The sequence below is a fragment of the Erpetoichthys calabaricus genome, chromosome 8, assembly GCF_900747795.2.
Source record: "Erpetoichthys calabaricus chromosome 8, fErpCal1.3, whole genome shotgun sequence".
Taxonomy (NCBI): domain Eukaryota; kingdom Metazoa; phylum Chordata; class Cladistia; order Polypteriformes; family Polypteridae; genus Erpetoichthys; species Erpetoichthys calabaricus.
In genome coordinates this window covers 7,367,393-7,383,285 of record NC_041401.2, presented here as the reverse complement: position 1 = coordinate 7,383,285, position 15,893 = coordinate 7,367,393, and the positions used below count along the sequence as shown (strand labels likewise).

The following is a 15,893-nucleotide window of genomic DNA, read 5'->3' as shown; positions in this document are numbered from 1 at the left end:
GGCAAATCAAAACAGGACAAAGTTGGGCTGTACTGTAAGTATTAACATAATAATTATGGATATTATTATAACCTTCATCAATAATAATAATAATAATAATAATGAGCTTTGCTAACCATGTTAAAGAGCTTTATATTGACTGTGGAGATCCACTTCAACCACCACCAGTATGCAGCATCCCCCTAGATTAATGCCATAGGAACCATTTGAGCACCAGTATACTCACCACACATAATTTCTTTCCTATTAAAAAAAATCTTGACACTCTACGTTTGTATTTTTTTTTTCTTCTTATTTCTAGCAGCATCAGTAACCGTCAACCTTTGTCACTGGATTGCTGACTGCCTGCCAGTAGTTTTTAATAAAACCCAAACATCTCAGTCACCATGGGGGGCCGAGTTGCAAATGCCAACAGCGCCAGAAACAAACTGTGGGAGGGGTGCCAGTCCATCAAAGGGCACACTTATGCCCACACCCACGCTAAGCCAATTTCAAGCCGCTTAAATCCAATACATTATGTCACTTCTGATTTTACCAGGTCATGAACTTTGTTCATTGGCACCTTTGGAGAACACAAACAGTAACAAGTTAGAAAATATCCAGATGGCGAAATGTTAAAATGTGAGCGGAGACTCGGTGAGCTGGTTGGAAAGTTGGACTTATTTTAAATTTTCAAGATGCCTCCTAAAAGAGTTCGTTATCACAATTTGGTTTATGACATATTTTTTTGAAACAGTGTGCCATCTTCAGAAATAACCTCGATAACAGAATGTAATTTAGACTTCACATAAAGCACACGTCTTTCAATCCCAACATCGTGTGGCTGAAGCTGCTTCCACGGAACGCACATTTGAGCTCAAATGATGTAAAGATCCGTGTGCTGCTGTCGGGTTTGTTTCACTCAGGGTTCCGCCTCTGGCATGGGGATCAAATCCACGTTGTATGTCCTTTATGTTCTTATTTGAGCCATTTATAAAGGTTAATGTTCCTGTTATGTACCTTATGAGAAGGATTTAGGAGTCATAGGGGACTCGACCCAATCAACTGCCAGACAAGCCATTAAGAAGGTGGACAGAGTGTCAGGTTATATAGCGCCTTGATGTGTGGAGTACAAGTCACAGGAGGTTCTGCTCAAGCTTTATAACACACTGGTAAGGCCTCATCTAAGTGCACAGGTGAGAGACTGCCCACATCTGTGATCGTTCCTGTGGCTAATGGGCTGCAGCTGCCCCAGCACTGCCCCCTGCTGGTCACCACTTTGAACATCACACAATTCTGATAAGGCTCCTCACACCATCACCCTTTGCTTCCTGTGGCTGAGCCAATTTTGCACCCACCTACACACCTCACTCTGAACTGCCACTTCTTTTAAGTTTGATGTTCAGCTTCTCATGTGGCACCTCATCAAATACTTTCTGAAATTCAAAATGAACTTCAAATGCACTACTTTGATTATATCCTATTGTTGCTTCCTCATAGAATTCCAGCATGCTAGTAAAACATACCAAATGGCATACAGCACAGACACTGCATGTCTCACTCCAGCAGATGGTGCATCACAAATCATTAACATTGCTTTTATGAATCCCACACCAACTGGCACATAGTAGAGACATATGCAGTGAATGGTGCACTGCAAATGTTAATGCAAAAGATTATGTTGGTTACTTAGATTACAACCTGTCTTGGACGGACAGCAGAGCTGGTTTGCAAGAATGCAAAGCATTGCATTTGTCATTCCAACAGTGGGTGCATCACAAACACCATCACTACTTTTACAAATCCCCTACCAAATGGCATATAACAGAGACATGTGCATTGCACTTGGCATTCGAACAGAGGGCGCACTACAAACATTAACACTACTTTAACAAATCCCTTACCAAATGGTGCATAACTGAGGTATACACATTGTATCTTGCATTCCAACAGAAGGCGCATCACAAACATTAACACTATTTTAATGAATCCCCTATCAAATGGTATATAACTGAGGTATACACATTGTATCTTGCATTCTAACAGAGGGTGCATCACAAACATTAACACTACTTTAATGAATCCCCTACCAAATGGCAGATAACAGAGACATGTGAATTGCACTTGGCATTCTAACAGATGGCACATCACAAACATTAACAATCCTTTAATGACTCCCCTACCAAATGGCATATAATTGAGACATACGCTTTGCTTGGTGCACTGCAGATGTTATTGTGGAGGTCTACGTTGATTACTTAGGTTTCAAACTATCTTTGATGGGTTAGGGTTTTACATAAAAAGGAATGTATTTAATAAAAACGGCAACAAAATTAAATTAGAATCCACACATTAGAAAATATCCCAGCTTTATTAACTTCAGAAGGAGCAAGTCTCAAGAGGTAAGAAACTAGAGCGTTACCATCAGGAGAGTCTGTCTGAATGCCCAAAGCTCCCCAAACCAATTATAAACTCATATTTGAAAAGTAAAAAAAGTTCCATAAAACCAACAACTACTAAATAATAAATTACTGCAACAGAATTTTTTGGACTATTTTGCGTTTTAAATCCAAGCAGTTTATAGAGGTCTTGATAATTTCAATCTCATAAATGACTGCCTCTTAATTCTGTTTGAAATATCGTGAAGTCGCTGAAATGGAATAGCTGGGTCTACAAAATGGATGTAAATATTTTAAGCACATTTGATCTTCGGCAAAGCTCTCCAAAGTATTGAAAAGTCACGCAAGACACTTCCAGGACTGTCATCTGATGTCACCAATCCTTTTCCCTTTATTTAAAAAAAAAAAACAAAAACTGACTGCAACAAAGGCATTTAACTAAATATATTTTAAAAGAGCTAATCAATTCCACGTTTTCCGCTCATCTACCTAAAACAGTAAGGCGCTGTGACTTTCTGTGAGAGGGGCTGCCAGTTTTTCTATCACCTTTCCAAACACTGCTTTCCTTCTTTAGTTTATTTTCCATTTTTCTATTTGATACACTGGGAAAAAAAAAAAGTACACGCAATGGGGCTTCACAATTTTTTTTTAGATGACCACTTACTTTATATTAATGACAAAAACTCAACTGGAGAATCTGCAGGTCAATAAAGCCAGAAATGCCAAGGCCCGTCCATTGACTCCGTTTGACATCCACTGTGGAAGCAATTCTTATTTAGTAAGAGTAATGAATACACAATCCAGAGCCGTTTCTCAGGATAAGTAAAAGCCAAATGCCCACTTGGTACCAGTGGGTAGGGGGGGGGGGGGGGGGGGGGGGCGCGCCACACAGAGGAAGGAGTTTCAGCATTTTGTCCCAAAATGAGAACAGAGTTTAGAATCCCTAAAATATCAGAAAAAAGATATTACTAACAGACCAGGAAACAGACTGAAGAGCGCGTTGTCCTGTTATGTAAAAAAGGACGCAGTGGACTGAAATATCAAAGGTTGGCAAAGACATTTTTTACCTTAAGCTATTCCAAATGAACAGATTACTTCTGTGTGGCTTTGAAGGTTTGAGTAATACGCCAACGGTTTGAAAAATGAAACAGAATCAATACGACTAAATGTCAGTGAAGGCTTTCAGAGAAGTGAAGTGCAACACTCCAGAGAACCTGAAAAACGACCGGAACGTCTGACCAAATCCCCAAGGTCTTCTGTTTCCAGCGCCCCATTTGTCGGTTTTAAGTTTTTCAGCAAATTGCCCAAAGACCACGTCTGTGATGACAAAACTCTACAAACCACCAAAATGCCTCAAGAGGGAAGTCAAATCTCAATGTCCATGAAAGCCTTGCAATGCACTTCAGTGCAGTCCCTCCACTTCAAGAGCACAGGAGAGCAGACTGTTGTCAGTTTTCTTGTTTTTTACCTCGTTATTTTTTATTTTAACATGGCGTGCCTTCTGTAAGTCTATTTTAGTTTTTTTTGGGCAAAGAAGTGGCAGCCACCCAAAATACCTTTCTTCCTCTTATCCTTCATTAAAGTTCATCCTGTAAAAAAAATAAATAAATAAATAAATAAAACAGAGTTTTAATATATCTAACGTTACAAAGAAAGCTAGCATTTTTAGAAAATTTAGATTTGTAACACGTTCAGCATTCTGGTAGCTTCACAAACAGGCGTCCTATAAAAGAGTAGAGATGGAGACACTTCCTTTTCCTTTTTGTCTTAGAAGAGAATCAGCCAGAACCCTACGGATACAATGCCCTCCATAAATGTTTGGGGACAAAGACTCGCTTTCCTTGATGTCCCCCCCAAACCCCCCCCCCCCCCCCCCCCCCCGCTCCACAGTTTAAAATTACAAATCAAACACTTCAGACATTGTGATTAATGTGTACATTGCAGACTTTCATTTAAGGGGATTTGCACACATTTGTGTCACGCAACACTTTTTATACACGGTCCCCACGGGCCATTTCGAGAGTGACACCATGATATTTGGCACACAGCAGTGCCAGGTCGGTTAAAGCCGTTGTCATAATTAGTTCTTTGTCGCATATCCCAGCATGCAATGACTGCTTGAAGTGTGCGGTTCACAAGACACCACCAAGTGCTTGACAAGCCTCTAATGCAGCCAATCTTCAGCTTTTGCTTGTTTTGGGGGGCTTGTCCCCTTAAGTCAGGGGTGTCAAACTCCAGGCCTGGAGGGCCGCAGTGTCTGCACGTTTTCATTCTAACCCTTTTTCTAATCGGTGACCAGGATTCACTGCTAATTAACTTCCTTTCCCTTCATTTTAATGGCCCTGTTTTTAATGATTCAGACCTCTGAATTGATTCATTTCTTTATTAAATGAGAGCCAAACAGAAATGAGTCGTGAAACGAGCCAAAAGATGACAAGCTAAACCGAACCGTTTCACTCCAACCAGTTTCTTAATGAGAAGCCAATTCTTGCTGTTCATTAAACTTGTTATTTAATTCCACAGCTTGTTGCTGCTCTCATTCTGCCACAGCAGACATTTCCAAAACTGTTGATTTTCTGTTTTTTCTAAGAACACCGTTAAAATGTTTGGGCAACCTCGGAGATCACCCTTGCTGAGACCTCCACCTTTCTTTATTTTCACATATTGTGTAATGGACACAGGTGAGCTGGTCATGTGGAGGCTTGTTTCGTGTCTCATAACCCAACCTACATGTCCCTGGGATGTGGCAGTAAAACCCATGAAGAAGACATAGGGAGAAATGGGTAGAATGTACAAATTTTACACACACATCTCCAGACAGAATTCCATTATAATGGATCCGTGAGGTAAAAGCGTTAACCATTTTGCAAAGGTGTTTTCACCATTTAAAAAAGCTCTTGAAATATCATCGAAAACCTATGCAGTTATCACTGCAATTCTCCACTAGAATTGCCCGGACCATGGAATGTCTTTTACATAGTTGTAGTTACATACTCTGATGTTTTTATTACATTTTGAAAGTACAGATACAATGTAACTATGTAAGTACACTTTTTTTTGGATCAGTGATAAATTGTTACGTTGTAATTATATAAACTATGGAATAACAATGACAACTGAGCAATTAACTATAGCGTTACTTTGTATTACACAGTAAGTAAGGAGAAATAACTCGTAGTTACACTGTACTTATACAGGTAATTATATAGTAGTTACAGTGTAATTATGGACACTTAATGTAAAGTGTTACCGAATTTTATATTTAATCGTGTAAGACACAGGCAGCCAATGATGGCGAAGCAGGATGGGTGTGATGTGCTCGCTGCTGCTGGTCCACGTAAGGACTCTTGCAGCAGAGTTTTGAATCAACTGGAGCTGTGATATAAGATTAGAAGGGGCACCTGCCAGCAGCAAGTTACAATAATCGATGCGGGATGTGATAAAAGCATGGATAAGTTTCTCAGCATTAGAAAAGGAGAGGAAGGAGCGAACACGTGATATGTTACGGAGGCGAAAGTAAAAGTTTCTTAATGTGGTTTATGTGGGAGGAATAAGAAAGGGAGTAATCAAAAATGACACCAAGATTCCTTGCATAAGAAGAAGGTCTGATGAGATTAAAATCAAAATTGACTGAAAAGGAGCTCATTTTCTTAAGTAGTGCTTTAGTGCCAATTTGCAGGAGTTCAGTTTTGTTGCAATTTAATTTTAAAGAGTTCTGCTCCATACAGGTTTTAATTTCACTGAGGCAAGTTGTGAGCTGAGAAAACTCTGATAAAGCTGCATTTTTGACATTGAAATAGAGTTGAGTGTCATCTGCATAAAAATGATAACCCAGCCCGTAGCTACGAATAATATGGCCAAGGGGAAGCATATAAATACAGAAGAGGGTCGAGGACAGAGCCCTGAGGAACTCCTTGTGTGACAGGCGCTGAGCTGGACCTGCTGTTGCCAAGACTAATAAACTCTTGTCTATCAGTCAGATAGGACTTGAACCACTGGAGGGCAGTGCCAGAGATACCCAGCATGTTCTCCGTTCTGGACAGTAGAATATCATGTCTGACCTGAGTGTCAAATGCTGCACTGAGGTCTAACAGAATTAATATGCTGGTTTGTTATAGTCTGTTGCCATAAGCAAACCATTGGTTACCCAAAGAAGAACAGTTTCACAGATGTGCTGCGCCCTGAAACCAGACTGAAAGGGTTCAATCAAATTATTAGAGGTTAAGTAATTGGTGAGCTAGGAGGCTACAACATGCTCAAGAACTTTTGACAGAAAAGGTAAGTGGGAAATAGGCTGGAAATTGTTAAGATTGTTACCATCAAGACCAGACTTTTTGAACATGGGGGTTACAGAAGTGATTTTAAAAATGGCTGGCACAAACCCAGTGTCGAGGGATGTATTGATTATTGTAATAGTCGGGATTATGGCATGAAGGCAGGATTTATGAAGTGTTGTGGGGATGGGGTCCAGTACACAAGTAGTTGGTCTCATCTTACAAAGCAGGTCATTAACAAATGCCGATGTGACTGATGAGAACTTAGAAAAGGTGCTGGATGGAGTGGGAAGACAGGGAAGGATATAAATGGATGATGGATTTGTGTTAGTTGAATTATTTAGATCTTTAATTTTATTGCGGAAAAAGTGGAGGAATTTTTCACAGACTTTGGTAGAGGAGGTAATTGGGCCAGATGCAGGTTGAAGTAATTTATTAACTGCAGAGAACAAAACCTTTGGGTTAACATGGCCACTTTCTATTATTCTGCCATAATGTGTGTTTTTGGCTGCAGTTAGTGCATCCCTGTAAGCCCTTTGATGGTCAGAGAAAGCCTGGATGTGAACAGTGAGGCCAGTCTTATGTGACATTCTCTCAAGGGCGTCGGCCAGTTGCTTTCATAGATCATAGCTCTGAATTATACCAAGGAGCTCAATGCTTAAAGGAAACCTCCTTATGTTTTAAAGGAGCTGTTTTATCGAGTGCTGAATGAAGGGCTGAGTTATAGTGGTCAACAAAACTATCTAGTGTTGATAGAATAGGTGAAGACAGTAAAAGATCAGAAATGGATCCAGCAAGAACAGAGGGATAGATATTTTTAAGGTTTTGGAAAGAAATTTGACATTTACAGGTAAGAGGAGGGAGAGGTATTGAGACAGTGAAAAGCACAGCTTTATGGTCAGAGAGTCCCAAATCACTGCTATAAGTGTTGCCGACAGATAATCCAGATGTGTAGATCAGGTCCAGTATATGACCACCAGAGTGGTTGGGAAAATCAACATGCTGCACCAAGTCAAAACAGTCCAGTAAGGATAAGAATTCATTTCTCAGTTTACATGAAGTAATGTCAATATGGATGTTGAAATCGCCAAGAAGAATGACTCTCTGTGAAAGTGAAGTTAAGTGGGTTAATAATTCAGTCAGATCAGATAAAAAAGATGCATTGTATTGCGGGGGACAACAGACAACAATAAGACGAAACCAGATTTTGTTATTAGCTTAAGAGCCAGACACTCGAAAGACAATGGACCGTCAATGGGGATTCTTTTGATGTTTAACTTCGATTTAGCAATTACTGCGACTCATCCGCCTTGTCTTGAACTGCGAGGCTCCGTGAAGTGAATGTATCTGGGTGGAGTCACCTCCATGACAGATGTAAAGTCATTTGGTTTTTGCCAAGTTTCTGTTAAGCATAGAAAATCAAGGTTCAAGTCTGTAATGAATTCTGATAGCACCAGTACTTTGCCATTAAGAGATCTTGAGTTAAACAATGCAATTAGCCGATGTGGGTTCATTGTGCACAGATCCATGACCAGAGTTTATTTTAACTTATTGCAGATTTGGCACAGACGCTCCTATTTCCAAAGCCATGAGTAGGAAGGCATATTCCTGAGTAAATGCCGGCGGTGAACGTTTCATTCGCAGCCCGGCTATGGTGGCAACCTGACCCGTGATGTAAATATTTCGCTAATATGAACTGTGGAGGGGACGCTGGCGCACGCATGTTGCTCCGTTATTAACACTTTTTATTAAAATTCGAGTTAAACTTAAACTTTTTGCAATTGTTCACTTTCTTTTTATTGTATGTATAGCTCATGGATGCAATTGACTCGAACTGTGTTGATTTGGATTCTTTCTTCTTCATGATATTCCAGACAGTTCATTTTGGTCATCCTAAGGTCTTACTGATGTTTTATTCTTGCTCTTCAGCCTCATGATGGCTTCTTTAACTTTCACTGTCACAGCTCTTGTCCTCATGTTGAGCAACAGCAATTACAGACTCCAAAGGGTAGAAGCTAGCCGAGATACCTTGTGAAGCAATGAAACACACCCAAGGAAACACCTGTGATGCCAACTGCCCAAACACTGTGGTGCCCAGAAAGGGCCGTGTGCGTGTAAAAAAAGTGTTATGTGGCTGAAATGTCTGCAAATCTCCTTAAATGAAAGTCTGCAGTGTGCACTTGAATCACGGTGTCTAAATTGTTTGATTTGTAATTTTAAACTGTGGAGTAGATTGGGTTAACCATTGGAAAATTAGTCTTTGCCCCGTACATTATGGAAGGCACTGTACGGTCATTTTGATCCCTTGAATGCTAAAGATAGTTTCATACATCCTGATAATAGACAGCATGAGGTGGGCAATGTTACCCATTTGCTGCTAGATTTGAGTAAAATATAACACAATTCAGTGGAGTACGGTAATATTTGACAAAGGCAATAAATGTTTGTTAAACTCAGCCATAGTACATAGGATTCATGCAGTGTTCATCATCGTGCCACTATAGCATATCACCTTTTCTAGCGTTGTTACTACCACTTTATTCACACATGTCCTCAAATCAGCAGTCTTTTCAGCAAATACCAATTTACGCATGTGAAAGAGGACAGTTAGGAGGGAGCAATACACTGGCTGATGTGGTATAACAAATGAAAATCATCTTTTGTTACGGACTTTGAGAAAATCATTTTACCGGAATGGTAAACCTGAGTGAAAAACTTGCAAACACTTTTAAATGTAAAACACGTTTTATCTCAAAAACACATAAATCAGTGCGTACAGAAGGTAACAGAAATGTGATGTTGTGTGGGTATATTGGTGCTGTCACACATGTGCCTATAGTGAACAGAGTAAGGGCTCTGGAGATTGTAATATCTCGCTGCTCCAGGGGTTGGCACCGTTTCCTAATGCCTTTGCTCTTCCTCCCACTGCAGCTGTTGCACCTCTGACATCACTCCCGGTTATTCAAGCATCATTATTTTATTCTTTGTTAATTAGTATTGCCTAATTTTATTTTTATAACTTTGTTTCTTTCTTCATCCAGTAAAGCACTTTGAGCTACATCATTTGTATGAAAACATGCTATATAAATTAATGTTATTGTTTATGTCTACTTTTCTCTGCTGTTTTTTCTGGTTCTTCTGTGGTGGTATTTTACCACCACCTGACTAAGGCACCATGCAGCCACCTGTGATTCTAGAATTAAGATGGGTGTCCAAGCTGTTCACGAGACCCATAGCACTGAATCCTCTCAGACGAAGCCTGGAAACAATGAGGAATGGCTTAACAACATTTATGTTAGGTAGAATGCCCAGTGGGGACTGGGTGGTCTTTTGGCCTTGAACCCCTGCATATTTTTTTTATCTTACCTGGAGTTACTTTTTTTTTTCTGTCCTCCTGGCCACTTGACCTGATCACCTGACGCATCTTCAGAGACTTATTTAAGATCATCTGTATTTATTTATTTGTTCTCTATTACTTATTCATTAATATTCTTGCCTAATCTTATTTCTACTTTTCTTGTAACTTTCTCTTTGACATCTTGCAAAGCTCTTTGAGCAACATTTTTTGTATGAAAGTGTGCTATAGAAATAAATGTTGCTGTTGATGTGAAAATGGACTGTCTAATCTTCATTTCAAAGAACACCACCTTCTCAAATCTGAACTTAAATTAAGAGATTTACAATGAAAAAGAGTGCTAAGCATTAGATATCGGTGTTTGGTCAGATTGAAGAAACACAGGTACTCACCATGAACTTGACATGTGACTTGTCCTGTACGTGGGGATTTATCTGCTGTAGCCTCTGATTCAGAAGATCTGCAATTGCTTTGGATTCCCTGCTGTTAATGTGCTCTCCCTCAGGATGTTTCTACAAATAATGTAAACAATTAAAAAGTTAAAAGCAAATGAGAAAAATGCAATGCCTAAGCTCACTGCAAGTCCTTAATTAAAACTACTAAACTAATTAATAATGCACTAAAAGTTACACAATTGACAGTTGTATTCTAGGTATTTGGCATAGCCCCATGGATGAAAGTTGGGCATGATGGTACAGGTTGGTCACTGAATGAAGCCGAAGGTCCCGTCATCTCTAGATATACACAGTGGATTCAGAAAGTAATTGGACCCCTTCACTTTCTGCAAAATTTTTTATGATTCACATTTAATATTAAATGGATACATTTGACTTTTTTGCCCATCAATCATAAGTCATAATGACATACCGTATATACTCACGTACAAGTCGGGTCTCGAAACCTGAAAAATCGATCATAAAATCAGACCCCCGACTTATACGCCCGTTCAAAAATGCGACACTTAAATTTTATTTTCTTCTTGCCTCCTCCAATCTTGCACCAGTTTCTCAGAAGCATCGAATTTTGTTGCAGTAGCGCAGTTACCAATTTCTTTTGCCACTTCAATGACGTTTAATTTAAAACCAGCTTCAAATTTTCTTCTGATCGAACACTCCATCGTAGATAAGGGATGCTCTTACGATAAAGGAGTATGAGGGTGTGAGATATAAAAAACACAAATCAGTGCAAACGTCGCTTCGGAATGGTTCGGGTATTACCGTGTGGTCATGTAGGCGCAATACACAATACATCTATAAAATGTAACATACATACTTTAATGCATTTCATCATGAAAGTGATATCAAGCTATAAATCTAAAGATTCTAAATTTGCAGAGAGTTGGAATATCATTTAATGTGTTCTGTGTGGTAATCTATTGCTGCTTGCCGTAGCGATTAAAAACTGGGATGACGTTTATGACGGTCTGCTTTAATGATAAAGTAAAATACGAGGTTAAAGTGGACATTTCGAGATTAAAATCGAAATTTCCACTTTAATCACAAAATATACGTTTTCACCATGTCCTTAATTTTTTATCTCTGTGGCTCAAATACAGCGCTGTACATTATGTAGCTGTTGTGAAGTTGAAAGAAAGAAAAAAAAGACGGCACAAAACATGGTATGTGAAACTTTTAAAATGTATCATGTCATTATGGTCTGGAATATGCGACGCTTGAATATAAAAGCACCACGAATGCATATGTATGTCGGCATTTTGCTTCACTACATCGAACCATTCATCAAACATCGAAGCGTGCACATCGATCCCGTAGGATCCGCACAGAGGCTTTCTGACGTCACGTTCCGACTTTTAGCAAACTGCGCCCCCCGACTTTTTGCTTGTACTGCAACTAGCGCACGTGTTGCGTTAATTTCTGAGGACCTGCTCAGAGGACGCGTCAAATGAACGCTGGGAATGCATGGCAGCCATGATGCGGGCACATACGCGTTCTGACCGTGAAGTATAAACGAGCCCTAAAATGGATGAGTAATTCTCAGTCCTTCACTTTTTTCTCTTCACTTTCCTTCCAATTATTTAATTAAATTGAATAGTGCATGATAAATACACACAGGTTTAAACTGAAACAAGATAAATGGAGAAATGCTTGTTTCTTTTGTCAATTGTATCTTATTGCTACTAAGGAGCAATTAAAAACCAAGCACACAGCTGTCTAAGACTAAAATAAGCAATAAGGGTTCAAAATCTTAATGAGTGAGACCACTAAAATGATGCAAAAGTCCTACTTGAACAATACGTACTCATATTAAGCTTCTGGGTTGGAACAAAAACCTGTAGCCACTGTGGCTTCTCCAGAAATGACTTTGCCCATCCCTGCTCTAAGAGGACTTCAGAAGTCCTCTGTTGAGATGGGAGAGCAGGTGACAACACACTCTACACTCTTAATAAGGCAAAAATTAAACTATTTGGACAGAACTCAAAACACTATTTCTGGTGAAGACCAGGCACTGCTTATCACCTGCCAAATACCGTCACATTTCACAACTTCAAAATTTCCAAATCATATTATGACCTATTTTTCCCAAATATACTAATAAGAAGGGCTATAGAAACAACAACTTGTATTAGACATTGTTTTGCAATTTTTTAAATTTTTTTATATAATATTGCACACTAAATCTTTAAAAAACACGTCTTAGGGTTAACAGACTAACAATTGCCCAACCTTACCTTCTTAGGGCCATATATTCTTGTTAAAATACTGGATGCCCATTTTCAATTTACTTTTGGTTTAAAATGTTCAGTAAGATCAGAAGACTTTGATTGCTGAAGATATATCCTTATGATGCTTTTTTAATCACAAGAATTTTAACAATAAAATAGACTTTAATCTGTTTATGTTTAAAGTTTATTTTAGCCATACTAAATTAGAATTACACCTGTTTAACGACTTAATCAGCCAATCACATGGCAGCAACTCAATGCATTTCACCTTAATGTATTTCAGAATGTAGACATTATCAAGCATCAGAATGGGGAAGAAAGGTGATCTACTAAGATTTCCATGCACAACCATCTCTAGGGTTAAAAGAAAATGGTCCAAAAAAGGGTAAATATCCAGTGAGCAGCAGTTCTCTGGGCAAAAATGCATTGTTGATGCAAGAAGTTAGAGGGGAATGGCCAGACTGGTCTGAGCTGATAGAAAGGCAACAGTAACTGAAATAAGCGCTCGTTACAACTGAGGTATGCAGAAGAGCAGCTCTGAATGCACAACACGTCAAACCTTGAAGCAGGTGGGCTATAGCAGCAGGAGACACTCCTGTCGCCTAAGAACAGGGAACTCAGGGTTAAAATTTGCATGGGCTCACCAATTTTGGACAATAGAAGATTGGAAAAGTACTGCCTGGTGTGATGAGTCTCAATTTCTGCTGTGACATTCAGATGGTAGGGTCAGAATTTGGTGTCAACAACATGAAGGCATGGATCCATCCTGCATTGCATCAATGGTTCAGACTGCTGGTGAGGGTGTAATGGTATGGGGAATATTTTCTTGGCACACTTTGGGCCCTTTAGTATCAACTGAGCATCACTTATAAATGCCAAAGCCTACGTGAGTATTGTTGCTGACCGTGTCCATCCCTTTATGACCACAGTGTAGCCATTTTCTGAAGCATGATGACGTGCCATGTCACAAGGCTCAAATCATTTCAAACTGGTTTCTTGAACATGACAATGAGTTCAGTGTGCTCAAATGGCCTCCGCAGTCACCAGATCTCAATTCAATAGAGCACTTTTGGGATGTTGTGGAGCATGAGATTCGCATAATGGATGTGCAGCTGACAAATTTGCAGCAACTGTGTGATGTTATCTTGTCAACATGGAGCAAAAATCCTTGAGGAATTTTTCATCACCTGGATGAATCTATGCCTCAAAGATTTACGGCAGTTCTGAAGGCAATACAGGCGCCACCCCAGTACTAGCAAGGTGTACCTATTAAAGTGGCGGGTGAGTGTTGATTAGATTAGAATGCTTTATTGTCATTGCACATCAGTACAATGAAATTATTGATGCAGTTCTCCAATGGATAAAACAGCTGCTAAAAGGCGCCATTTTAGGGAGTGCAAAGCCACCATATCCATGCACGCCACCACAATTTTGGATAAGTTATTAAAGTTATTGTTAAGCTATTCTCTTAATTAAAAAAGGTGTTTAATGAGAATAAAATGAACTGAACTTACCTGCCTTCCTTCAATGTAAGGGAAGAAGCGGACACTAGGGTACGCTCGCACTCCAGCACTCTGGCACACATGAGGGTAAGCTTGACAGTCCACTTTACCAGCTTTAATGGTTTGCTTAACAGACTTTCAAGATGAAAAAGACAGAAAACAAAGTAATAATAAGACAAAATAACACATTGCTAGTTTCTCCAGACTCTTACTTCTCAATTACAGAGATGTCCAAACTTGATCCCAGTCTACCACTTCATGTGACACCTTTCAATTTATTAGTTTTGAGCAAAGTTCCTCCAAGCTAGAATGGCTGGAAACTCTGAACTGGCTTCCCATGTGTGCGTATGTGGTATTGCTATGCAGAAAAAGTCGGGGGGGGGGGCTGAATGAATAAAATTCAGCTGACATCAACTGTATTGGCCACTTGAAGTGCTTAGAAGCAGGCACTGCTTGCATGAGCATGGGAGTTCTCCAATTAGCTCATGCTGTAAGGAGCTGCTTCTGAGCCAGACGTTGCAGGCTTACGCCTGACCATCGGCAGTTACCACATTGCAAAATGTGCAATCTGGAATAAAGACAGAGGCACGGCTAACTGCTGGTCCGGCAGGCTAGAGATTGTTGATGACTTTAGAGCTGTTGTTGGGTCACACGTTACTGAAGAATTTAATGCTTCCAAGTCTCAGATGGTTTGCAAAGTGGGTTGCGTTGTGTTACTGCAGGTTAATTAAGCAATCATTGTCGATTCACACAACACCCCTCCTTATGACTATCCCACCACTAAAAGACACTATAAAAGGGTAAGATTGGGCTGTGACCAGAAAAAGTTTAAGAAACCCTGCTTTAGAACAAGTAGACAACGATCTGTTAAAAGAAATGTGAGAAGCTATCAATTCATGTAATGATAGCAAAGAGAATACCACACCTTCAAGCAGCGAGTGCCCACTGTTAAAACGATGTGCTTTCGTTTAATTGATGTCGGGTGTACAGGTATAATAACTACTATTTGAGATGACACTTACTGTGATTGGCCGATTCTGAATGCAGCCACATCCATGATTATTAAATACAATACAATATAATTTATTTTTGTATAGCATAAAAATCACACAAGAAGTGCCGCAATGGGCTTTAACAGGCCCTGCCTTTTGACAGCCCCCCAGCCTTGACTCTCTAAGAAGACAAGGAAACACTCCCAAAAATAACCCTTGCAGGAAAAAAAAAATGGAAGAAACCTCAGGGAAAGGCAGACCCCAAAGAGAGACCCCTTTCCAGGTAGGTTGGGCATGCAGTGGGTGTCAAAAAAAAGGGGGTCAATACAACACAATACACAGAACAGAACACAAGCAACCCTCAAAACACAAGTAATCCTCAAAAGGGTCCTACTATCCTATTAAAGGGTGTGGATGCTAATACAGCTAGGTTTTTCTGTCGTTTTTCACTGATTAGTTTCCGATTTGTTTTCGCCTTTTTTGCATTGATTGCAATTTTGCAATAAAGGTGGAGTAAGCAATGATAGGATTTATCATGGTTTCATTTTTTTATTACAGAAAATAAGTGATATTGACAGGGGTGTGTATACTTTTTATATCTTATGTAGGAAGCTGGTTGAGCATGCTAGTCAGAGAAATTGAAGGTGTTAAAATGAACAAGAGGGACATTATTGCTTCAATCACTCTGCCTAGGGCAGACAAGGTATGG

General features: G+C 39.6%; 1 protein-coding gene and 1 long non-coding RNA gene across 2 annotated transcripts in view; one reads left to right on the top strand and one right to left on the bottom strand.

Annotated features, from left to right (window-relative positions):
* Positions 1-3,111: 3,111 nt before the first annotated feature.
* On the top strand, positions 3,112-3,509 carry LOC127528925 (uncharacterized). The gene is made up of 2 exons (XR_007935547.1): positions 3,112-3,232; positions 3,273-3,509. It is a non-coding gene; the product is annotated as an uncharacterized LOC127528925 (long non-coding RNA).
* Positions 3,510-3,523: 14 nt separating this feature from the next.
* dnajc10 (DnaJ (Hsp40) homolog, subfamily C, member 10) overlaps positions 3,524-15,893 on the bottom strand; it is a 94,493-nt gene continuing 82,123 nt past the window's right edge. The window contains exons 21-23 of the mRNA XM_028806214.1: positions 14,205-14,327; positions 10,400-10,519; positions 3,524-3,967 (exon numbers count right to left, since the gene is read on the bottom strand). Of these exons, the coding sequence (XP_028662047.1) occupies positions 3,956-3,967; positions 10,400-10,519; positions 14,205-14,327 (255 nt within the window). The 3' untranslated portion in view covers positions 3,524-3,955. The remainder of the gene's footprint in view (positions 3,968-10,399; positions 10,520-14,204; positions 14,328-15,893) is intronic.